Source organism: Desmodus rotundus, chromosome 11 (genome assembly GCF_022682495.2).
Source record: "Desmodus rotundus isolate HL8 chromosome 11, HLdesRot8A.1, whole genome shotgun sequence".
Classification (NCBI taxonomy): Eukaryota; Metazoa; Chordata; class Mammalia; order Chiroptera; family Phyllostomidae; genus Desmodus; species Desmodus rotundus.
This window is the reverse complement of record NC_071397.1, coordinates 59,835,415-59,861,968: the sequence shown is the minus strand read 5'-3', so window position 1 is coordinate 59,861,968 and position 26,554 is coordinate 59,835,415. Positions and strand designations below refer to the sequence as shown.

The 26,554-nt window shown below is 39.1% G+C and overlaps 1 protein-coding gene across 1 annotated transcript in view; it reads left to right on the top strand.

The window, feature by feature from the left end:
- Nucleotides 1-26,554, top strand: part of RTN4IP1 (reticulon 4 interacting protein 1) — a 42,776-nt gene that overhangs the window by 1,780 nt on the left and 14,442 nt on the right. The window contains exons 2-6 of the mRNA XM_024551777.4: nucleotides 5,421-5,572; nucleotides 6,351-6,419; nucleotides 7,322-7,446; nucleotides 17,472-17,520; nucleotides 24,349-24,485. Of these exons, the coding sequence (XP_024407545.2) occupies nucleotides 5,421-5,572; nucleotides 6,351-6,419; nucleotides 7,322-7,446; nucleotides 17,472-17,520; nucleotides 24,349-24,485 (532 nt within the window). The remainder of the gene's footprint in view (nucleotides 1-5,420; nucleotides 5,573-6,350; nucleotides 6,420-7,321; nucleotides 7,447-17,471; nucleotides 17,521-24,348; nucleotides 24,486-26,554) is intronic.

Sequence of the window (26,554 nt, the reverse complement as noted above, 5' to 3'; positions counted from 1 at the left end):
CTCATCAGATCACCTCAGCAATTGGACAGGGTGGGGCAAAAGTAGGTTTACGGTTGTGAGTACATGAAACACAGAGTTCATTCTTATATTATCTATTAATTATTGTATTCCATAGGAACAATGGGAAACCTACTTTTACTCCACCCTGTGTGCGAACTACATGTGATGAGTTAAATTGTTTATATGCCTAATAACAAGTTAAGGTTATATGATAGAATGTGTCATTTTAGTGGAATTTATAGAGAAATAGGAAAGAAAATGTTGAGACTTTGACTTTTAATTTCTTCCTCTTTGTTTTCCAGGACTTGTGTGATAGATTAGAATAGCAACTCTCAAATTTTTTGGTCTTAAGGTCTTATATGCTTAATAATTACTGGGCTTTTGTTTATGTGACTTATAGATATGAATATATCTACCTTGTTAGAAATTAGAGTAGAAATTTTAGACCGCTTATTAATTCATTTAAAAATATGGTAAACTCCTTTTGTGTTAACATTACAAAATTAAATCAAGTTAAAATATAAAATGCAAAAGTAATGACTGAGAGACAACTACGTATGTGAAGGACTGAAAACACATTGTGGTTGATAGAGCATAGGTAGGCTCTATCCTCAAAGTGCTTACCGTGATAAATGATTGTATTTTTCAAAATAAGCAAAAAAGTTAGTGCTGAATCGCATTATTTTACACTTGCACATATTTCGTTGCTTTCTGGCTTAATAAGATAGCTGGATCTTCATATGTATTTCTGTGTTCAGTCTGTTGCAATGTTATTTGAAGTGAGGAAAACCAGCCTCACATAGGTAGTTAGAAAAGAGAGGACCTTTTAAAGACTCCTCAAAAAGATTTGGGGACTTAGAACATGAAGAACAGCTGGATTAGGGACTTTTCCAGTTTCACTGTCTTTAGTTCTTTTCACTCCAGTTTTTAATGCTGCTATTTTTATCTTAGTGAATATATCTAGTGGCCACTAGCTGTCCAACATAGTAGCCACTATTGACTAATTGAAATATGGCTAGTTGAATTGCAGTGTGCTGTTAGTATAAAATACAAACTGAATTTAGAAGATATTGAGAAAAAAGAATGTAAAATGTCCCCTTAATAATTTTACATTGATTACATAGTGATCTGATTGTATTTTGGATATATTAAATGAAATACTAAAATGAATCTCACTTGTTTCTTTTTACTTTTTAGTGGCCACTAGAAAATTTTAAATTACATATGTGGCTTGCATTATATTTCTTTTGGACAGTGCTGGTCTAGACAATGTGAGGAGTAACTATGAGGGGAAAGGGTTTGGGGGAAATGGGACTCCTAATGTGTTTGTAACTAGAAAGCTCAATTAAGAAGGAAATGAAATGGTTTGCTATGAATGCCTCATGAAATCAACATTTCTACAGCATGTTCTCAAATACCATAGTTTAGGTTAACACTGTTTCATTATAAAGTTGATGAGATGTACTAGAAACTTGGCCCTTGTTTATGTCAATTAGCCTATGGGAAAATTGGCTTTATTATACATCATTTGCTTAAAGTTGCAGAATATATTCACGACTTTAAGTGAGGACTTACTGTATTCTTTTTGTTTGTTTTGACATAGTAATTGCTACTTAGTTTGTTGTTTTATTCTATTTACATTGGGCATGAAGATAATTTAGTTTTTATAGGATGTGTCTCTTTAAGTGGTTGGTTTATATCCAGTGATCAATGAGTATAAACTCCGAAGGTAGAGTGTGTGCTCTGTCAACTACTGCTTGTTTCAGTACTTCATATATGTAGTCGTCATGCACTCATTATTTTATGGCATTTTATGTTTTCATTCTAATTTAAGGTTACAAACTAAAATTAGTTATATTTTATCCAGGCAGTTTTTACATTTGTCTTCATTTAGATCTGTTAACTTTCTTTGCACATATATAATTGGAATTATGTACATTTCAATTTTAGTAGAATGGTTGGATCTGGACTTTCTTTGCTGCTATTTAGTAATAAAATACTGTAACACATTTTACTTCCATATAGTATTCTTAAGACATCTTAGTTTCTTATGATATGACTGGGTAATGTTATTTGCAAGTTACCATCTTTATTTCCTACTCATGGATTCTCTTTTGAGAACGTGTGATTGTTGTTGCAGAAGATATCTGAAATGGCAGCTTGGGGAAATAAGTAATGAGTGGGAAAGAAGGTTGTAAACTGTAGGAAGTAGTTTCCCTCGGTGAGGAAGCGAGGGCATGGCCACTTCATTTTGAAAGATGAAGGTAGGCTGTATTTGTGGCAATGGCCACTATTGTTGGACAGAAAATCATAAGTTATATAAATGGCTAGAGAAATTATTTTATTGTATTAAAAAATTTTATTCCCATCCCCCACCCCTTTGGCAACCATCAACTTGTTCTCTATATCTCTGGGTCTGTTTCTGTTTTGTTTATTTGTTTTGTTAGATTCCACATGTAAGTGAAATTGTACAGTATTTGTCTTTCTCTGTCTGTCTTCACTTAGCATAATACCCTCTAGGTCCATTCATATTGTCACAAATGGCAAGATTTCATTCTTTTTTATTGAATAATATTTCATTATGTGTGTGCGTGTGTGTATGTATGTATATATATCGAGGTTGCTTTCATATCTTGGCTATTACTAGTGATGCTGCAGTGAACACAGAATAATTTTAAAATTAAAAAAATACAGCTGACAACATCATACCACCAGTTTGGTTTCTTTCGATGGGATTGAAGTCTTTGAAATTGATGCCGGATTTTTGACTTTCCAAATCATTCCAAGTCTGACTCAGTCAAACTGGCCAACTCAAACAATGGTATAAAGTTCCTAAGGGCCCCCATTCATCTGCGTCATCAAGCAGGTTCTCAGTTACTAACTACCAGCTGCATTTTGTATTTGGGGCCAGTTTAGCTTGAACCAGCGAGCCAGGGCTAATCAATTGATAACATTAGCATATCAGAATGACCAAGAAAACTCTGTAAACAACCTTGCCCTACAGGTCTGTACCTCAGAGAGGGTGGAAGCCTTTTTGCAGCTGTGAAACAGCAACTAAAATTTGATGTGGGAAACTGCCCACTTCTCTCGCTCAAACCACGTGGGAATTTCAGGCAATAATTGTTTAACTGTGTTTTAATGGTGGAAATGGAATGTAAGACAGGAAAATTAAACATGACTTTTGTATTACATGTGAAAAAAATTTTTTCTTTCCCTGACAGAGTGTATCCCTAACCAGCTAGATGGCAAATGTGTGATATAGGCGTGATGACCATCAGCTTAGATTTTCTGGGACTATCCCAACTTTCAGACACTTTCTCCCATGTGTCTTGGTTTTTTAAATTAGAAAAACAACTTCTAAGAAAAAAACCCCAAGCTTCTGTGAGTGCCCACCTGTCAGCATTTCGGTGTGTGTTCTGTATTCCCTACTGCTCTGTGGACTGAGTGTCATTGCTCCGTCTGCAGCCATCTCTCCACTTGCGACTCCGTCTCCTCTCACCTACTGGGGAGCATTGTTTAGCAGTCCTCTCCTGCATCTTCAGTCTTTTCCTTTCTATGGGTCATTTCCATTGGCATACAGACCAGCTGTGATTTCTTCCGTCTTAAAGAGGGGGGAAAAACACTAAAAAATCCTCTCTCCATCTCAGTTGCCTCCCTGTGCTTCTCTGCTCCCCTTTATAGCAAGTCTGTTTGAAAGAGTTGAATGTTCTCACTGTCTCCAGTTTCTCACTTCCCATTCTCTGTCACTCCATGCCACACACAGCAACTGCTATCAAGGTCACCAAAGATAGCAGTGTTATTGGACCCAGTCTTTTGTTTTGGGGTTTTAGTAGTGGTTTTTTTTTAAATAGCTCATTAACAGCTTTTGACTTTATTTTAAAAACTGTCTTGCCCCTCAGCAGCATTTGACTTCTTTAAAACTCTTCATTGGACTTTCTGGGCATCTCTTCACTGGCTAAGCCTTCTCAGGCTCCTTTGCTGGTTTCTCCTCATCCTTAAGATCTAATGTTCTACTGCCCCTGAGAGTGGGTGGGGGAAAGGATCGGTTACAGATTGGTTTAGTGACTTGGGAGCACAAATTGTGGTATAGGACACTAGAAAGGTAAGCAGGGTGCTTACCTTTGGAGAACCTCACGTAGCAGAAATGTTTTCAGAAAGATGTCAAGCAGAAGAGACAATTGCAGATAATTTTGTGTCTTGGAAAAGCCATTTTATATTTTGAAGCTGTGTAATAAACTACTTTGGGTTATTGCACATAGAATAGCCAATTTATTTGAACCAAAAATATGATCAGAAGAATGTTTTCAGCTCTACTTAGCTGATATTTATGTAAATATTCTTAGAATAGAAGGATATGGATAATAAGGCAATTAACTTGATTTAACATATGAGAACAAGTGCAGTCAAGTGATTCTTTATCACTGGGGAATCAATCTATGCACTTAATTCAAAGACGACCTAGAAACCTTTTTTGGGAGGCGGAGACTGTTACTTACAGACCAGTGTCAGTGTCAAATATAACTCTGCCTTATTTACTGGTTTATTAACTTCAAATAGCTTTAACACTTACCTTCGCTACGAGACTGGGTACCAAATGGCATTGTTATTTGAAAAGTTTATGAATGAATAACTTAAAGAAACTAGCTTCAAAGAACAAAGTAAAACTATATAAGAAAATACCGAAGATTCTGAAGACAGTTCAAACTTGGAATTTAAACATTTTGAGCAACGGTAGCTTTAGTTTAATAAGTGATTATAATTTTCCAAGGAACTTTTTTGAAAGGAACAGCACTCATTGTTTGTATGCTTTCCTGTGTGATGGTACAAAAAATGTGATAAGATTGATTACTTTATAATTTACATCTTGAGGATCTAGAATTCTACCTGGCCAATAATCCTGTAGTAGTTTTTATTTTATTCATTTATTTATTTAAAAAAATCTTATTTATGCCCTGGCAGGCATGGCTTAGTTGGTTGAGCATTGCTCCACAAGACAAAGGGTCATGGGTTCGATTCCCAGCCAGGGCTCATGCCTGGGTTGCAGGCCTGGTTCCTGGTTGGGGCATGTGCAGGAGGCAACTGACCGATGTTTCACACGTTTATGTTTCTTTCCCTCTCTCCCTTCCCCTCTCTCTGAAATAAGTAAATAAAATCTTAAAATAATTTTTAAAATTTGTTTTATTTTTAGAGAAAGGGGGAGGGAGAAAGAGAAGGAGAGAAACATCCATCAGTTGCTCCATATGCACCACAACCGGGGACTGACCCCCAACTCAGGCAGGTGCCCTAACGGGGAATCGAACCAGCAAACCTTTGCTTTGCGGATGACGCCCGACCAACTGAGCTGCACCGGTCAGGGCCCTGCAATAGTTGTTAAATCATTCCATTCTTCTGGAGGAAATGGATAAAACTGTATTTTATAGGTGGTTATGGAGCTACAGCTTTAAATATGAAACGTGACCCTTTACACATTAAAGCCAGAGGAGAAGAATTTCCCCTGACTCTGGGTCGGGACGTCTCCGGTGTGGTGATGGAATGCGGACTTGATGTGAGGTTCTTCAAGCCCGGAGATGAGGTGAGTTATGAAATGCTGCTATTCCTTTGTAAACATGCAAATTTCATTCTGCTGCTTTTGGAAGTGCATTCCTTATTGACCTTTTCTTTCCAACAAATGTACTGAGCTTCAGCAGGAACTCTCATTTTCTTGGTCCTGTTCTTGGTTCTGTCAGAATAGCTTGGCTGTGCTCAAGTGTTCTAAATCTAGTGCTTAAGAATCGCAAGACTTTAAAGTATGTATGATTGGGAATATCTGTCTTGAAAGAGTCTTTAACCGACAATTTCTACCTTATGGGCCAGATGGTTTTAAAATAGCTGGTTTGGAATAATCACCTGTCACTTGTCACTTTGATTTTTTTTACCAAGAAAATAAAGTGAATTCGTAATAATAGCTAACACTGTTACGGTTGCTTTTCATGAAATAACTCTTTTATCTCTATGAAGTAAGTACAGTTAGGCCCAGTTTCCAGATGGGGAAGGCAAACTATACAGAGGTCCCAGAGCTAGTAAGTGGTAGAGGCAGGATTCAAACCCCAGACACTGTGCTCTTACTGCTATTCTAAGTATGTAGTCAGCAGGATTTCCTGGCATCTGCTTCTAGTGTGGCTTGATTTGATAAATCCAGAATCGTACTAAGTAGTACATTTACATTATGTGACAGTAACTTTTGGTTGATGTACTGCTGACTTGTTCTTTTTCACGGGGCGGGGACTGTATTGGGAATTCTTGCATGCTTAGCTTTGGTTAAAAAAGATCTGTTTCTAATGAAGTTGTGTCTGTGCGTGTGTGTGTTTCAGGTCTGGGCTGCAGTTCCTCCCTGGAAACAGGGCACTCTCTCAGAGTTTGTTGTTGCCAGTGGGAATGAGGTAACTCACCAGTTCTGTGCTGAAATGCTATTAGAAAGTATAAACAAAGATGACAAATATCTCTGAAATAATTGTGGTTTTTTCTCAGATTAGGTTCATGTTTAATGGGTGAGTTTGAAAGAGCTAAGATAGAGGATAGAAATTTTTGAAAGCTTAAAAAAATAATTTGATATCATTTAATAACACTGCCTGCCAAAGTAGTATCTTTGCTTTGTGGAGCAGGGATTTGGAGTGAGATCTAGAAATCCTGCTTGTTTCTTGGTTTTACTCAGTGTAAATAGTGGAAACCAAATACTCCAAATGGAACGTACTGATTAATTATAAACAGAAGTATGGAAGTATCAGCTGTTTCAAATCACTTTAGAAACAGGAGTCTAATTAAATACAGTCAAGAGGTCTGACAATTTGAACAGAGGGAAAGAAGTTAGCACTGAGGAATTTGTCTACAGAAGGGAGGATGGCAGGGAAGAAGGGGTATTACTGAGATTAGAGAGAGTCTGGAAAGATCACCTTCCAGTACATGGGAGTAAAGGAAACAGCTGGTCTAAAAAGGAAACTAGAATGTGTTTATGAGAGCTCAAGGTGTATTTGGATTTATTTCTGGGTATAGTCAGAACTAATGGCATTATTGAATGTGGTCTTTATGAATTAAGTAGCTGTATCTGATTAATATAGCCTGTAAAACGTTACTGAACCTCTGACCCCAGGAGGGCAGGTTGAGTCATTTGGAGAATATCCCTTAGGGATAATCTTAAAGTAGGGCATGAAATAAATACTAAACTGGCAGAATGTTATAGACCTATCTGAAAATGGCTGGACCTCCTACGAAGGTAAATGTACTTAATTGTGTTCCTAGGTTTTGTAAGTCATTGCTTATTTTTGACTGTTGTCTTTAAATCTAGGTCTCTTTCAAGCCCAAATCACTCACTCATACTCAAGCTGCCTCTTTGCCATATGTGGCCCTCACAGCCTGGTCTGCCATAAACAAGGTTGGCGGCCTGAATGACAAAAATTGTGCAGGAAAACGGTAAGTGTCAATGGTGGCATCTACGCCTTCTCTCTTTCTTCCCTAAGGTCTTTGCCATAGATTACCAGAAGCAGTAAAACTAGGATCATTTACATGATCAGAGTTGTGCCGACATTTAAAACAATTTCCAAAGAACTCATTTGTGTCATTTTGCACTTTTTAAACCTCATTCTATAGGTTCTTAGTCCAATCAAATGCAAATTTAAAAATTGAAATGTGTAGATGAACTTTAGGAGTCTGAACCTTCCAAAATGATGCAAAATTTTATGTGACTCTCTGGGAAGAAGATCCTAGCTCTTATCAGATTCCTAAAAATGTTAAGAATCCTGCTACATAGTTTTTAATGAATGATGTCAAGGTTGAATGATGTCAAGGTGTGGGCATTTTTTTCCGTACCTCTGCTAGGAGTTGCTCTCATACTTGCAGAGGGCAAGTATGAAAACCAAATAGAAAAGGACTGCAGATCACTGCTGAGTAATCTTGAGGTCTCTTAGGCTCCATGCTTGGTATTCTTTAGGTTAGTTCTGGTGCTTCAAGGCCTTGAATGTATGCTGTTTTGAGTTAGCAACAACACAGTGAGTAGAAATGTCTTCGATGGACCTGAGTTCATATTCAGATTCTGCTGCTTTCTAGGTGGCTGGCCCACCAGTTGCTTCTCTTCTATGAGTTTTGTTTTTAATGAGACAATCCAAGCAAAGCTAGTTGGCATGGGTTGTGGCACGTGGGAGGCACTCAATAAACGGTGGCCACTATTATTAGCTGTGAGATTATTTTCCTTGTATTTTAGAAAGTTGGTATCATAGGGAAAACTGATGGGTTTTTTTGGTGAGGAAATCAGGCGCTAAGAAATGTTTAATGATTGTGATGAAGGAGAGAGCTATAGGTCAAATTTTAGTAAATTATAATAACCTGTTTTTTTGATTGCTAAGGATTATGCAAGTAAAATTACTAAAGTATGTGTCATTTTATACTCCTGTTGTGAAATATCATACCTTACATTTAATGTGTTGAGTTATAGAGCAGTGCATTTAATGAAAGCTTAGTAGCTGTGTTTCTGAAAGCCGTGTGAAGGCTATTCATCTAATGAGATGCTACCCTTTATCGTAGAATTCAAAGCAAATATTTATTCTAAAGGTCAACACTGTTTATTTTTTAAGCTTTGAGGCTTATCTTTCTTGAAGTTGCCACTTTGGTCAAACACTTTGTTTAAATTAAATTAGTTTGACCACATAGATTTTTCTAATGACTCGTTGTAGTTAATAACCTTGCAAAAATCATATTCAAGATTTTTAGAACTTTATTATTATTGTAGGCTCTTCATTAATATCGGTGCTTTATCATTATGTTTTTCCTTAGAAACATTAGACTTTCTGTGCCTGCGTGACTGTATGTAGTTAGAGAGCCGTCATTCCTCTTGCCAGTGCAGGGCTCTCTGGTCATGCCCGCTCGCTAGCGCTCTCTTGGTTTTTAGTGACCTGAAGGAAACAATTAGATCTAGCTGTCTCTTCTCAGTTACATGGATGTGTGCCCCATTTTATCACTGGTTTATTGGGTGATTTCTAGGCACTGTGTTATCTTTTATTGAAGTAATAATGGTTTGGAACTGGGGAACTTGTGTTCAGTTCTCCAGTCTGCTACTAACTAATCAGGTGACCACATGCACAGTTTATAGTCTCTTCGCAGTTTCCTCCGAGGTACTGAGTGTAGGGCAGTGTTGGCTGTTAGAAGAGCTTTGAGAAATAGAAAATTTCATACCTTGAAAGGCATACCTTGTATATTGTATTGAGTTGGTCTCTTCATTGATTTGGCCACCTGTTAACCAAACTGCAGTGACTCCATTGTGAAGAGCCTCACTAGCTCACATCACAAACGCCTGCCACAGTCCCGCGTGCATGGTGGCTTTAGGACGCCTCTGTTCTGAGTGGCAGTGAGGCAGATCTTGGCCCTTGGTGCTCTAAGAAATTTCAGTTTACTGAAACTACTACATGTAGGTGGTAATGATGTCCTACCTTTCCAGCTACTTACTTGTGAGAATCACATGAGAGAGGTGAGTACCTTAAAATACTGTGCAAAATACTTTTACATGAACATATTACTAGTATAGTGGGATTTTATTATACATAAACTCAGAGGTTCCAGTGTCCAGAGTGGCTTTTTTCAGTTTGACTATTTGATGTGATTGGTGGAGCATATTTTGGCTTCTGTAACCAGTAATTATTCACTTTCTGTTAGTGATTGGCATTAAGGCACTCTTTAGTCTACAAAGCAGGTCAGTGTTTGTTAATAAGGACTTAAATTCTGTTTTCCAACCAGTTAATTAAAAAAACAAAACAAAATGAGCAATGATAAAAACATCAGCACCTTGGAAGATTTTACAGGATTTTTTTTTTTTTTAGTAACAAAAAGTGTTTTGAAATTAAGACAAAGCTTTAAGAGTTTGATGGTGTTTTACCTTTTCCTTTTTGTTACATAATTAATTTTTGCAACAAATTGAGCATCAGTGAGCCAAGGGAATAGTTTAATATTGATGTTATATAAAATGTCATTTTGCCCACACTTTGGTATCACTAGAAAATGTCAGATCAAATTGTTTCCTTCTTACCTGCCCATCCATAGTTTCTTCATGATTTATTCAGTAGGATTATTCAGTAGGAACAACAGATAACCTAGGGCTCTCAAAATGAACAGAAGTTTTTTAAAAAGTCGTTACACCACATATATTTTTTAAAGCAGCTGATCTGATGGTTATATTTATTAGCCGTGTCATGGTCCACCTTGAATATTTTCATGCTCTGCCTGAAATTCATCTCTCTCGCTGGGGATGTTGTACTTTACTCTGTTACACAGACGTATTAGAAAATGTTAGAAATTGAAGCATAAAATAAGTTTACTTTTAAATTGTGTATACTTGAAACTCAATGCAGTCAATTTAGGAATGCTTTTCATTGTTTCCTTTTTGAGAGCAGGCTTTATGACAGTAAACTTTTGTCCAATAACAGTAAATTATGTAACTGATTAATTCTGTTTATGCGATTAGAAAAGTTCAAACTTAAAAACGTTGGCCTTACCCCTTCTTCACCCAATTTGCTTATTTCAGCAATTATAACAGCTTCCATTTTTCAGATGCCTTTGCCTGCCTTCACCCAGCCACCCACCTGTCTCTCCTTCTCCACCGCCACTACCCCTGTGGACTTTGGGTTTTCATTTGCACTTGACTAGGTTGTTTGGTTAGAGGGGTACTGCTGAGGAGAAAGAAACCTATATTTTACTTGCTTGAAGGAACTGTGGGTTGGGAAGTGGAAGAGGCGGAGGATGGAGGCTCTAGCTCACCTACTATGATGCAAACAAATGTGGCCTCATCTGGACCTGTTTTCCTAGAGGCTCCTACAAGACTCAGTTAAAGAAATGAGTGGAAAGCTCTTTCCCTGCAGTTTGTGTTTTACAGATTAGTTTTCTAGGTGACAGGGTAACTGTCTTGTGAAGCTTAGAAGTCCTTAACTCTTCAATGCACCGAAATGAGCTCCCAGCCTTGCCACTTAGCTGCAGCTGTTGTCACGGGTCATAGCTGACTAAGTTGCCCTCCCAATGATATTTTTCAGTTCTTTAAACTCTCAGAAGTATCTGGCACTGGTGACCACTCCCTTAACACTCACTTTCCCATGGTTTCAGGGAAACCAGACTCCTTTAGTTTTCCTTTTGCCTTTTTACCAGTTCTTGTTATTTTTAAAGTGACCCCCTCCTTCCTGTTACTTTTTACCCAGTGCCCTACTCCATTATTCCTCTCTGTTATCCAGGGTCATCTCATCATCTCCCAGCTCCTGTGTATTTTAGTAACTGGCAGATTTATGTTTCTAACCCCAACCTTTCTACTCATATCCCCTTTGCATCTGAAACTCTACTTGTGTAAAACAGGACTGACTTTCCATCCTGACTCTTACGTAGATTCCTCATGTCAGTTAACTATGATTTACCTTAAGCCTAAATCCGGTAATTGTTCCCCAGCCTGCTCCTCCTTCCACTGTACAACTCCTTATTGTTATGTCATGTGTAGTTTACGATTGTTGTCAAATTTGGAAACATGTCTTCAAAGTTTCCTTACTATATGAGCTGTAGATTGCAAGACATTTGAAGTTTTCTCCCTCAGTGAATAAGCCTAAATACCTTTGCATTTTAATTGACGACCCTCATTAACTACTTTGTTGTTGATGTCTTCCCTGTAGTGGTGTCAAATGACAAAAGTCATGTAATTTAGTAAGCAGTTTGATGTTCTTTGCTGAAGGGAAAACAGTCCATGAATTGGGGAGTGCAGTGACTCACAAGCATTGGAGCACTCTTTCCAAGGGGTTTTGGACAAAAGCAGGTTTTATAGAATGTTAGAAAAGTCAACATGGAAACAGGGCATGATGGGCTAGGAGGTCAGTCATTTTCTAATGAGGCTAAGGGGTCCTATTTTCTAGGGTAAGGTAAGCTAGTGAAAGCTGAGTTGGAATATTGTGATTGGACAGTGAGGCATTTCCCGTAAACGCAGGCTGACTTAGGTTTAGATTTTTGATGTGGGCTGGGCCGCTGGGGTGGCACCGTTTTTTGAGTCCTGGTATATGAATTAACTCGATCAGTGGTGTATTGTAGGTTTTTATATGCCTTTTAATTGGGAGAATCTTCTTCAGAATAGCTTCTGGTTCTGTACAGTCTCAGACTTTGTTTAACCGTGTTTCTTCTTCATTACTCTCATAATCTATTGCTAGATTCAGTGATATTCAACCTTATCACAGTAACATTTCATGATGCCTTATTGCGTTGTCCTTTGCTGTAGGGGCCCCAGCCAAGAACTTCAAAGAGTAGAGGAAAAAGGGGAGCTCCAGCAATGTATTTGTGTGACATATTAGTGGGAAGCAGGAGTATTCCTGGAAGCCATCGTGGGGGAGGTAGAGACTTTACCATTCTGGGTTCTTCTGGCTGATGTAATAATCAAATCAACATGAGACAGATTAACAAGAGAAAATAAGCAAATTTAATTATATGTGTGTGTATGGGAACACCACACGCATGAGAGGGTCAGAGACCTCACATGCATGAGAGGGTCAGGGAGAAGAAGTTAAAAGGAGATGTAAGTGGCACTCTGAGCTAAGGATGAGGTAAGGTACCCGGGGGCTTCAGAAGGGAGGGAGGTCATTCAGATGTTTAGTAGTTAGAAGTTTATCCTGCCTCACAGACAGGTCATACAAAGTTATTTCTGGTGATACTATTTTGGGCAAGATCCCTAATTTAAGTTCTTTAAGGGGGAGATAAACATTTCTTTTAAGCCCACAGTGTCTTGGTTGCTTTCAGCTCAAAATAATCCACACGCCAAAGTGGTACATCCTAGGGAAGCCTGTTCTGAACCCTGTCAGCATCCTTATATCGGGACAGCCTATAATAATTCTACTCAGAAAGTACAATGAACACATCAGCGTTTCCCACCAACGCACAGCAGATGTACTTTTAAATCAACTTCCCTTCAGCTAGTAAATCTGGTGTCACCTGAGAAGAGGGGAAGTATAGTGGAGTGGGGGAGTGGAAAGAGACAGCACTCTTAACTGATTGTGGTTAGTAGAGGAGGAAAAGTAATTTTCACTCTACCCTTCTGAGTTTTCTGCTGAGAGCCCTGAAATAAAAGATTAACAGGAGAAAACCAAATAGAAGTTTACTAGCATGTATTCCTATGGAAAAGTTTCCTTCAGCTTAAAATATTCAGTGTGCCAAGGTGCCGTATTGTGAGGTCCCATGTCCTGAACCCCATCAGCTCTGTGGTAAAGCCTTCTCTGACCACACTCCTTCCGTCTCTCATCCGCCCTGTTGTTGCCATCCTAAGCGATCCTTCCCTCTGTCTTTCTGCCTTCCATCCTCCCTGCCCCGGACTGAAGGACCACTGCCTGTCTCATTTGGGGAGATGTGTTCCTAGTACTCTGGGCGGAAATTCTGAATACATTTCCCACAGCACCATTGTTGTACTGTGCACGAGGTTCTTGGTCCATTACGGGTTAACTAAACCTTTTTAAACAGCTACCCTGGGCTCTTTGCCAAGATGTATAAATAGCTTTGTTTTCATGGGAAAGTGTGTTTAAAGTTCTGAACAACCAATTCACACATGAACTGTTCTATAAACTGGGGAATGTCTACATGAATTCCTGAGGCACAAAAGAAGGACACACAAGTCCGGGCTGTTCTGGGTCATGTTTGGTCGATTTGTTTGGAGCTGTGTTCCACTTGTGCAGATGGAGTTCGTCACTCACCTCAGGGGTGGACTTAGCATATATCATATACTTTGCCGTCGTTCACTCATTTTCCGCCCTTCCCCCCATTCAAAAGTAGTGTTGGAAACTGAAAGCTGAGATTATACGTTTTCAGCATCATCCTTATTTTTTGAAGACCAGTTGTTTCTGCTGATGGAAGAGCTAGCCCTACTTAAATCATCTTCATTTCCGAGCCATTAGGACTTAATGAAGAGCACTCTACTCTTAGGTGTGGCTGCTTTGCCCCCACAAGTGTGTGGTCTGAGGGGAATTATGCAGGTCACTTACTTCTATGTTGGAAAGGTGGAGAAACTAAACATAGCCCAAATTAGATTGAAAAAGCCAATTCCTTTTTCATGGACTCCTACTAGAGCTTATGATCATCATTTTGTAGGTGATGAGTCTGAGGCTTAGATACTCAGTAGTGGGAGAGTTGGAGCTAGAACTCAGGTTTCTAGGTGCCCGGCACGGGTATTGAGGTTTCTGAGGCCAAGCCAGAATACAGAAATTTGAAAGATGATTCCCTACTTCTGGATCTCTTGCTATTTTGTAACATATTTTAAATATTTTTTATTTATAAGGCAATTAGGGTGTTAATAACCTTGCTTCTTAAGATCGTAATACTGAAAAATGTGATTGTAGAGAATGTCGGTGCCCAAATGCTAAATAAAAGTGATTGAATCAGAAAAATAAAAGCCAACATTGCTTTAGTACCTTGACATATTTTAGGGAGAATTCATAGACTGGGCAGAAATGACATAAAATTAAATTTTAAGGTTTAATGGTACATGAGCAGTGTAGTAATTTATTCATACTTTTCACCCATACTTTATATATCTGCCACAGTGTAGTTCCCACTGACTTCAAAAGAAACTTGATTTGTGGACTTAGGAAGTAAGACAGAAATGTGATTAAAAAAAAATCCTGGCAATTTTGAATTATAGTGCTTTTTGCAAATAGATTATTTCCTGGACACTTGCTTTATATAAACCAGTAAGCAAAAAGCACACCTTTCTTTAAACAAATAGACTTCTACTTAATGAGGTTTGGCTATGTTGAGACCATTATAGCAGCTGGGTAGAAAGTACAGCACGTAAGTGAAGGGCCGCTGGGGGTAAGCACAGCAGTTTTCCCTTTGTAGTGAAAGTGCTTTGAAGAGTACAAAACAAGAATAGTCAGTTGAGCCACAGGACTTCAAACCAGAGAGAACCAACTGACTTAGTGCTGGCTTGGAAATTTATTTTGCCTGCTGTCCCTTTGTGGGACTTTCTTTGTTGGAAGCAAAGTACAGGCCCTGGTTGAACCTGCACAAAACATGGAATTTGCAGGGCCAGAGAATGGTGTGTCCTCAGGGCTTTTTTAGGAGCTGAGTAATGGTGTGTAGCAACTTCAGTGGGCTAGCTCCTCGCCTGTTTTGTAGTAGGGCTCCATCAAGCGGCAACACCAGGAACTGAAGCTGATGTTGTAGAACTCCCTCTTCTGCCAAGCACTGCTGAGAAACATTTTTGCTTTTTTGTTTGGAGGAATGAGGCTGCTTTGGATCAAGAATTATAGGGAAGTGATGAAATGACAATAATGAGGTCGAAGACATGTCTGGCAGTTGGATCCTTAAGCAGCCATTATATTTGTCATCCTCTTAAATCCAGCATTCTCAGATGGAGAATTAAAAGTTAATTTAAAGCCCTTTGCTTTCCTGGAAAAAACTTGAATGCAGTCTTTCAAAAAGTCAGGTGATTTCCTCGTTTGTGGTAATAGTAATTGTTGCCTTTCCTGTAGGATATGGTGCTGATGTAGCTGATGTGTACAGTCAAGAAACTGACCAGATATCGGCCGCATCCAGGGTGGTATGCCCAGGGGTGGGCATTATGCGAGTCTCGGCCCTCAAAGCCTGCAGAATAGCTTGGGAAACGAGAATGAGTGAAAATGAACAGTGTGACAGATCCCAAATGCAGGGGCATGGATGTCAGGTTCAGGGCTATCGCCAGGGTATTTATTGTGCAGGAAGACTGGGACTTGAGCCTTCAGGGGAAGGGAGACCTCAGCGTGAAGGCATAAGAGCCTGAGCAGTGGGCCAGGGTGTGTGGGGCCTGGTGGATGAGAAGGGTCTGAGGGTCTGTTTGGGAAATAGTGAGAAGGGTCAGGGTCGAGATGAAGACTAGATTGTGAAGAACTTAAGTGAGAGTTTGATTAGTTACCTTTCCAGAAGAATGGGCCACAGTAAGAAGATAAATATGGATAAATTCATCTTTGGGTTTATATGAGGCAGTTTTAACGCTTTTCCCCTTCACTTAGGAAATACTAAGTGGTTAAGTGTGTGAATTGAAGGATTTTGGAGGAGTTGATCTTTAAAGTTTCTTCTGTTTACACTGTATAATTTTGTGAAATTAAATGTAACTCTTCTAGAAGGAAAACTTCCAAGGAGACTTTTAAAATTACATTTAATGGTACTAATTTCAAAGGGAACAGTTGGCTCAGAAATTTTACTAGCAATTTTTAAGATCTAAAGAGTGACAACCAGCCTTCCATGGTTTGGGTAAGAGATAAACCAACGGAATGAAACTACGGTTAAGACTGTAGGTGGAATACATGTTCCAGGCTCTGGTGCACTCACTAGAGACAGGTGGCAAAGTTCTCTGTTCTTTGGAGCAGCCAAGTCAAAGGGGAGCCCACAACTAGCAGTTATACAATTTGTAGTGACCAACAGGAGTAGCCATGCTTCTGTTTGTCTCAGAAAAATGTTCTGTGTGCTCATAATAAAGAGAACTCTCATGAAGAATTCTCTCAACAATATATTCTTAGCTAATGTATCCAATAGCAAATTACAGGTCACTGTAAGGGCCCTCAACCTATACTGGTAGCATAACACCACGTGCAGTTCTGTACAAGCAGTAGTCTGGGGACCTGAGACTGGGCAGTCTAAGGGAGCTCTGGCTTAAGTCAAGAATAAAAGTTAGTGAGAGTATGTAAAGCAGTGATTCTTGAGATTCTGTTCGGGGTCACACACGCCCTTGGGAGACTGGTAACAGGCCTGGACCCCTCTGCTGCCTAGTGCACATACGCATAGTCACACCAGATTTTGTGTGTTATCTCAGTCTGTCCACGGTGTCACAGGGCGTACCCCTCACGCCTCTCCCCCTCACACCTCCATACACTTCCTGATGTGCACCCTTGGTTTAGAGCTGCGGGAGGGCTGCAGTAATGAAACGTGGTAAAAACCTGGAGCGCAACAAGAATGTTTGTGTGGATAAAAGAGAGTCGTCTGGTATAACAGGCAGCCAGTGTGAGGCTGAGATTGATTTCCATTTATGAAAGTCGATGAGCTTGACGGGACATGTATGAACAAAAGATGTTTATTGCACTTTGGCAGGAATGTGGTCAGGAATGTGATTTTTCTTAGAGAGCAACTAAAGGTACTTTAACACGTTAAAAAGAACCCCAGAGCGCTCTATTACAGAGAAAAAATGTGAGGCAGATGTTACCAAGAACCATCTGAGCTTCTTTAAAAAATACAAAGAGTTGGTATTTTTGGTATTTGGTATTCTTAGTAGAGTTTGTAGAATGTCGTAACTTTAAGCACTTATAGCTTATTGATGAATTTAAAATAAAAATCCTTGTGTAACAGAATCTTGGGAAGCTGAATGATTTTTGGGATTGCTTATCTTTGAGCCACTTGCATGTTGAAGACATCTTGTTTGTGTTGGCTTAAGTTATATTGGCGTAACGTTTTCATTAATTGTTCCTTTTGCATTGCAGTGTTTTGATCTTGGGTGCTTCAGGTGGTGTTGGTACTTTTGCCATACAGGTAAACAATTTTTTTCTTTTAATTTTGAAAAGTGATTTATCCTTGCTGTTCCAGGGCTGCTTGCTGAAGCAGAAGTAATTACATAAACAATAGAAATAATAAGACTGGTGGTGATGATGATGATGATGATAGCTTAAGACTTATTTTGAGCCACATATTGTATGCTAGCACTTTACAAACATTAGCTATTTAACCCTGCTAATTTTTTTTGAGATGACACTGGTTAGTAACACACTAAGTTGCAGGTGTACAACACTATAATTCAATACCTGTGTACACTACAGTGTGCTCACCACCAAAAGTCTAGTTTCCATCCATCACCATATGTTTGGCCCTGTTTACCCATTTCACCCTCCTGCCCCTACCCTTCTGGAAATCGCTGTTCTGTTGTCCCCATCTGTGATTTTGTTTTGGTTTGTTTCTTTTTTGTTTTAAATTTCACATGTGAGTGAAATAATACAGTTTTTGTCCTTTCATGTCTGACTTGTTTTACTTGGCAAAATACCTTCAAGATCCACCCATGTTGTTACAAATGGCAGTTTTTTCTTTTTTAGGGCTGAGTAGTATTACATGGTACATAAATGTGAATTGAATATATATTTTTATTCAGTTGTTTGTTTTTGTTATTTTTGTTGTTGAGTTGTATGAGTTCTTTATATAGTTTGGATATTAACTATTTTTTTTAATCCTCACCTGAGGATATGTTTATTGATTTGAGTGGCGCAGGGAGAGGGGTAGAGAGAGACAGAGAAACATTGATGTGAGAGAGAAACATTGATTGGTTGCCTCCTGTACGCTCCTCAACCGGGGACTGAAACCAGCAGATAAGGTTGTGCCCTGACTAGGAATTGAACCCACAACCTTTTTAGGTGTATGGGATAATGCTCCAACCGAGCCACCGGCCAGAGTGGATATTAACTTCCCAGAAATATAATTTGCAAATATTTCTCCCATTCAGTTGCTTGCTCTTTTTGTTTTGTTGATAGTTTTCATTGCTGTGCAGAAGCTTTGTTATTTGATGTAGTCCCATTTGTTTATTTCTGGTTTTGTTTCCCTTGCCAGTAGAGTCAAGTCCACAAAAACATCACTAAGATCAATGTCCACAGGCTTAAACGTATATTTTCTTCTACGTATTTTATGGTCTCAGGACTTTACATTTAAGTCTTTACTCTACTTTGAGCTAATTTTTGTGTATGGTGTAAGATAGTGGTCTAGTTATATTCTTTTGCACGGGGCTGTCCAGTTTTCTCAGCACCATTTATTGAAGAGGCTTTTCTTTCTCCATTGTACGAGTATATTTTTGTCTCCTTTGTCATACATTAGTTGTCCATACATGTTGGTTTATTTTGGGGGCTCTCAATTCTGTTCCATTGGTCTGTGTTTGTTTTTCTGCTGGTACCTTACTGGTTTTTTTTTTTTTTTTATTACTATAGCTTTGTTGTATAGTTTGAAGTTGGGGAGTGTGCTACCTCCAGGTTTGTTCTTTTTTTCTCAGGATTACTTGGGCTATTAGGGGTCTTTTGTGGTTCCATACAAAAGGTAGGATTTTTTTGTTCTATTTCTGTGGAAAATGCCATTGGGATTTTGATAAGGATTGCATTGAACGGCAGATTGCTTTAGAGAATATGAAACTTTAACAATGTTAATTCTAATCCACGAGACGGACTCTCTCTCCATTTCTTCGTTTCTTCAGTTTCTTGAAAAAAAAAGGAGGACAGTTTTTATCTTGTTAATAGATAGATTATTATATTCCTGAATTTGTAAATTAACATAAATTATTTTTTCTTAAAAGCTGAGGGAAAGGTAGGCTCAGTAAGTTCCCTGTAATTTCAGCTTCCACTTCTAAGAAGGAAATTTTCTCATGTAGAAGGAAGCATTCATCTTTCCATTGGTTAACGTATGAGTTACTTTGTGGATGTCCTGTATAAGAAATATGAAAGGTTTTAAGGAGGAAGATCATAGACAGTGCAGATGGGTGGGAGTTTGCAATTTGGTAGAAATTGATAAGTTGATTCTAAAATATATAGAGAGAGCCGTAACCAAATACTCTATAAAGATGACAATACTCTCCTAAAGTGATCTACAGATTAAATATAATCCTATCAAAATGACGGCTCTCTATTTTGCATAAATGGACAAACTGATTCTAAAATGCATATGAAATTGCAAGGGACCCCAAAATTGCCAATTTTGAAAAAGGACAAGATGGAAGACACACATCTTGATTTTAAAACTTGCTACAAAAGTAGGACAAAACAATGTAGCACTGGCATAAGGATAGACATACAGATCAGTAGAGTAGAATTGAACATCCAGAAATAAATCGATACCTTTGTGGTTAATTGATTTTTGACTGAGGTGGCAAGGCCATTAAATGGGGAAAAGAGTAGGCTTTTCAATGCATGGCACTGGGATAACCACGTACAAAAGAATGATTGGACCCCTTCCTCACATTATATATGAAAACTAACTCAAACTGGGTCAAAGATCTAGTTGTAAGAGCCAAAACTATAAAACTCTTAGAAGAAAACATAGGAATAAATCATCATGGATTTAGCAACAGATTTTTAAATTTGATACCAAAAGGACAAGCAGTGGAAGAAAAAAATAGATCATTGAACTTCATTAGAATTAACTTTTGTACATTAAAGAACACTATCAAGAAAGTAAAAAGCCAGCACACAAAATGGGAGCAAATATTTGCAAATCATTTATCTAAATAGTGTATAGTATCCAGAATATATGCAGACCTCTTACAACTCAACAACAAAAAGGCAGCCCAATTAAAAAATTAGAAAGGACTTGAATAGACATTTCTTCAAAGGTATGCAAATGGCCAGTAAGCCCATGGAAAGATGTTCAGCATCACTGGTCATTAGGGAAGTGCAAATGAAAGCTCCAGTGAGGCATTACTTTACACATACTAGAATGGCTTTTAAGAAAAATGGAAAATAAGGTTGAGAAGGATGTAGAGAAATTGAAATTTGTATATTGCTAGTGGTAATGTCAAATGGTGCAGCTGCTATGGAAAACAGTTTGGCAGTTTATAAAAATGTTAAACATAAGATTAACATATGACCTGGAAATTCCATTCCTAAGTATGTACCTGAAAGAAATGAAAATATACATTCAAACAAAAACTTGTACACAGGTGTTCATAGCAGCATCAACATTCATAATAGCCAAAAAGTGGAAGCAATTCTAATGTCTGTCAACTGATGAATGGGTACACAAAATGTATATACACTGTAGCATATTATTCAGCCATAAAAAGGAATGAAGTTCTGATGTGTGATACAATATGGATAAACCTTCAAAACATTTTGCCAAGTGAAAGAATCCAGACACGAAAGGTCACATTTTATATGATTCCATTTATGTCATATCCAGAAGAGGCAAATCTATAGAGGCAGGAAGCAGATTAGTGGTTGCCAGGGGCTGGGGGGAGGAGAGAATGGGGAGTGACTACTTGTTAGGCATGAGTTTATTTTGGGGGTGAGGAAAATGTTCTGGAAATAGGCAGTGTTCATGGTTGCCACAGCATTGTCAGTGTATGAAAAGCCACTGAATTGTACACTTTAAGATTGCTAAAATGATGAATTTTATATTGTGTGAATTATACCTCAGAAGAGAAAAATCAAACAGTGCCCTGAGCCCCCAGGAATAGGAAGGCACTTAATGGCCCTTACCGTTGTGGGCAACTGTTCACTGGCTGGCTCCTGGGGGTGGGGCCTTGATTGAGTCTCCCTTACTTAGTATGAGGTGAGAGGCCCTTCCCCAGTATGGGCTACTGGGCACACTCAGAGGCTCTGCACATTGCTTCCCAGGAGGGAGAATTGAGGTGCTGTGCACCTCCCTATACCCTGCTTCAGACCTTTTGAGGACCCAGATAGTGCTGGAGTTTCCCATCCATCTGTTCCCTGATTTGGGGAAGGAGGGGAGTACTCCTAGGAGATGTACACTTTGACTTCTTTTTAATTCACCATTAGAAACTGCTGTGGTTGGAATATTTGTGTCCCTCCAAAATTCATATGTTGAAGTTTTAATGCCCAATGTGATGGTCTTAGGAAGCAGGACCTTTGGGAGGTGATTAGGTCGTGCAGGCAGAGCCCTCATGAATGAGATGAATGCCCTTATATGTAAAAGGGCCCAGCAGACCCCCTTAGCCTTCCCACCAGGTGAGGACACAGAGAGCAGGTGCTGCCTAGGAACTAGGAACTGGACTCTGCAGAAAAGAACCATGCTGATGCTTTGATCTCAGATGTCCAGCCTCCAGAACTATAAGAAATGTATTTCTGTTGTTTGTAAGCCACCCAGTCTGTGGAATTTTGTTATAGAAGCCTGAATAAGTAAAGACAGATACCCAGTGCCTAGTCCAGAGATTGTTAGTAAATGTGGGTTAATGAATAAATAAATGGAAGAAAGAAAAAGAGGGAGGGTGGGTGGGAGGAAAAGAGAAATGTCAAACCCTGTTGGATAGAGTTTAAATTGGTACAAGCACTTAGGAAAATCATTATATTCATTGACTGAATCTGAATATAAATTGCCTTATGGCATGTTAGTTCATTTTGTTCTGCACATTAGATTCCACACATGAGTGAAATCATATAGTACTTGTCTTTGACTGGCCTATTTCATTAAGCATATTGCTCTCCAGGTCCATCCATGGTGTTGCAAAGGGTAAAAGTTCCTTCTTTTTTTGCTGCACAGTAGTATTCCATTGTGCAAAGGTACCACAGCTTCTGTATCTGCTCATCCACTGACGTATACTTGTCTGCTTCCAAATCTTGGCGATTGTAAATAACGCTGCAGTGAACATAGGAGTGAATATATTCTTTTGAATTAGTGTTTTGGATTTCTTTGGGTAAATTCCCAGAAGTGGGATTGCTGGGTCCAAAGGCAGGTACATATTTAATTTTTTGAGGTAACTCTGTACTGCTTTCCACCAATGGTGCACAAGGGTTTCCTTTACTCCACATCCTTGCCACACTGGTCATTTGCTGATTTATTGATGATGGCCATTCTGGCAGGTGTGAGGTGATATCTCACTGTGGTTTTAATTTGCATCTCTCTGATGATTAGTGATGTTGCGCATCTTTTCACGTGTCTGTTGGCCATCTGTATGTCCTCTTTGTGTCCAATCAAGTCTTTGCCCACTTTTTAAAATGAACTAATAAGCAAAATAGAGACAAACTCAAAACAGAGAGCAAGCTGACAGCTGTTGGGGGTGGGAGAGATGGGGAGTTGGGGGGACTGGAGGGATTGAACAAAAAAGAAAAAAAAGAGAAAAAGCTCATAGACATGGACAACAGTGTGATGATTGCCAGGGGGAGGGGAGAAGGGGGATAAATGGTGATGGAAGGAGACTTGACTGGGGGTGATGAACACACAGTACAGTGTACAGAGGATGTGCTGTAGAACTGTGCAGCTGAAACCTGTATAATTGTGTTAACCAGCGTCACCCCAATAAATTCAATGAAAAGGAAAAACAATTGTCTTATGGCAACCCACAGTTCCAGTCTTAGAGATACACTCTGTAGATGTGAATATACATGCGTATTCACCAAAAGATGTTATCAGAATCAATACATATGTTATCCCTAACTGGAAACAACTCAGTGTCCACCACCAGTAAAGTAGGTAAGTAAACTGTGATGTAGTTCACATCGGAATGTTGCACAGTCATGAAAACAAACGTAGTCCCTCACAATGAAGTAGATGAATCTCACAAGCAGAATGTTAGCGAAAGGAGTCAGGTACAAGAGAATACAACCGAATGACACTCAGGAACAGGTGAAACTGAACAACAGTGTTTAAGGGTGCCTACCTAGATAGCAGAACTTAAAAAAAAAAAAAAAAGAAGGGCTTATGAAAGTCCTCATAGTGGTTATCACAAAACACAGGTCTCTTCTATTCTAGTGAACCTTCGCAGCTTACACGAAGGAAGCTCAGGAAATTGGCACTCTGGGCAGGATGGAGAAAACAGCTGGTCTCTTATGACCTGTAACTATCAGCGCAAAAATTTCTTGGTGAACTTTAAGTAACTATTCTCAAATTAGGCTGATAATGGCCCCTTTTAATTCCGTGAAATTGTCATAGAAAAGAATTACGGCAATTTTGAGGCAGGATGCTTTCTGGATCCTTAATCCTGAATAATTTACTTCTTTTTAAATTTAAGTCTAATTACTCCTTCTTATTTAAAAATATCAGGCATTCTCATTTTATATCTTGGGAATTATATATCAGGCTTTTTTACTTCAAAGGTAATCCATTTTCAAAAATAAATGGCTATATTTTCTTCACTTCCTTTTAAAAGCACCTTTTCAATTACTACCTATTACTGAGAGCTGATTGCTTTGATATAACTGTCTGACTGAATATACTAACTTATTAGAGATGCAAATGAAGAAATGTTGCATTTTTATGTTCTGAATATGTTTGAAATTGTCATTTTCTGAGGACATGTGGTTGGGTAGGGGGCATTTACCTTTGTCATCATTAAAAGCACTAAACTTGAGGCTACCAGCTCCTGTCTTTTCTAATACAAGTGAGGCATCGAGCCCTTCTCTAATGGGAGCGGTTATAACTTCGTGACGACACAACTGGCTGTCTCGTCCAGGGAAAATGAGATCTATTTCTTGGAATTTTCTAAGTGAGCCACAGTTGAATCATTTTTACTAATCTCTGACAGATGGCTTCCTGAAGTTCTTGTTAAGACAAAGCACGTAGAGTTCTCTAGAGATCAGGCTGATTTGTGTACACGTGGTGCCAACTGTTTAAAAAAATGCAGTCTGTTTTCTACCTTCCCCTCCCCGCCTTTTTTGACAGGTAATGAAAGCATGGGATGCTCATGTGACAGCAGTTTGCTCTCAGGATGCCAGTGAACTTGTAAAGAAGCTTGGGGCAGATGACGTAATTGATTACAAATCAGGAAATGTGGAAGAGCAGTTAAAATCTTTAAAACCGTATGTATCTGAACAGCGTGACATTGGGAGGGGGGAGCAGGACATCGACAGTGCAAGCCTGTGGTGGTTCGGTGCTGCTGTGATCGGCTGGCGTCTAGGAAAACACGCCGAGTCATTTGAAATCGTCTAGGTTGGTTTCTGTTTTGATTCCAGATGTCAGTGCTGCACAGTGACACGATGAGATAGGTGCTGACGAAGGTATTTTGCTTATGTGGTCTTTTGCCGATTTTTAAGTTAACTTTTATTGCTGGTTTCTAACAGGTCTGAAGGCAAAATTGGAAGTGTGTTCCTTTTGCTGGCATCTGTCACCACAGGAAGAACTTAGAGCAGTGCATGAAAATTTATGATTAGCACTAAACATTCTTTTAGTGTTTTGGCTTTTAATAAGGGCTTCACAGAAACAAAGGCAGCTGAAATATTGCTAATGGGAGCCCTATGAATGTTCTGGTGCATCTGAACGCCAAGCTGTGGTTTGGCCTGATGTACCAGACAGGAACGGATTCAGGCGTTTTCTCAGGCCCTGTCGATCTGTCAGGTCCTGACTGTGGCCCGACAGAAATAGAGGGTGGTGCTTATTAATCTGGTCTTCATCGGGCCGAGACAAAGTGGAAGCTGAGAGCATAATCCAGGACAGTGGTTTTCACCCTTTTTCATCTCATGGCCCACATAAACTAAATACTCAAATTCTGCAGCACACCAAAAAATTTACTGTATTTTTTGCTGATCTGACAAAAAAATAGGTGTGATTTTGATTCATTCACAGCAGATGGCTGTTGTTGTGTTGGCTGTTGTCATTTTTTTATTTGACAGTCTACGGGGAAAGAGTCAGTGCCTGACTAAACAGACAGGTGCTGCCTGTTTTAAACATCCTTTGGCCCACCAGCGTGCCTGCTGTGGCACACCGGCTGAAAATCGCTGACCTGGGAGGGTTTGGAAAACTGCATTCCTGCTTTTTCAAAGGTTCCTCTCTTTTTGATTACATTTCAGAAATCAGTTGTTCTTACCCATTTTGTGTAGAAGTATATTTTCGTGGCTTCTAGATAGTGGTAGTTTTGGTTGATCTCATACCTTCTACTGCCTCTAGGAATAGCAGTAAGAGATTGAGGTCAAGGCCAACCCATGCCCCTCTGTCTACCTTAAATTTTACACAAGTCTGGAGTTTGTCACCAGAGAACAGAGAACCTGACAAGTGGAAGGCTGCAGCACACTCAGACTAGCCTCCCACACCTGTGCTACAGTTTGCTCCTCCGCGCCTCTGGCGAGTGGTCTTATCCCTTCGCATTGCTCTTTTCCAGTAGGGGGAACTCGCTAGCTTACAAATGCAGGCCGTTACTTTTTTTTTTTTTTTTAGTTAAAATTGATCTTTGTAACTTCTACCTGGAGTTTGGCCTCTGAATCCACCTAGAATAAATTTGTTCCTCCTAAGTCACAGTTTTTTGGATTTAAATCTTAGAATCTTAGAGCAGGAAAAGGTTTTGAAATTCTTAAGTCCTACTGTGTCACATTATAGCTGAGACAGTCAGGGGTAGAGGGTTGATAGGTTTTTCGTGCACAAGGTCACGCCACCGAACCCTTGGTGGGAGAGCTGTGTCTACAGCCTGGTCCCCAGACCTCTCTTCTCTGCGGTGCCTGTTCTGTTATACCAGCTTGCCCTTAAAATCTGGGAATGGGGTAGAAAATTACAAGCAGAAACTTTAGAAACTTAAACTCTTAAGACGAATATTTTATTTTTTCCAATGGGAAGAATAGTCTTCTAGTAAGGCTGTTTTCCTGCACGCATATCCTTCCATTTTTGTCTGCCCTTCTTCCGTTTGGTCTCATGACAGACTCGATATCCACAAAGCTGGTCAAAGCTGATTTTAGAAGTTTTGATGGTTGACTTCATCCAGATGAATTTAGAAGAGAAAATAGATTTACCAAAAAGGAATTTATCTATCAATTTGTTTAATTTATAACCATGCATTTTCTAAGTAGATCTTTGCTTTTGTTTTAAAAAGTATTTTAAAAGCTTCATTGGATTTTATCTCCTTTAGGGAGAATGTAGTGATTATAGCAGTTTTGGATTAGAC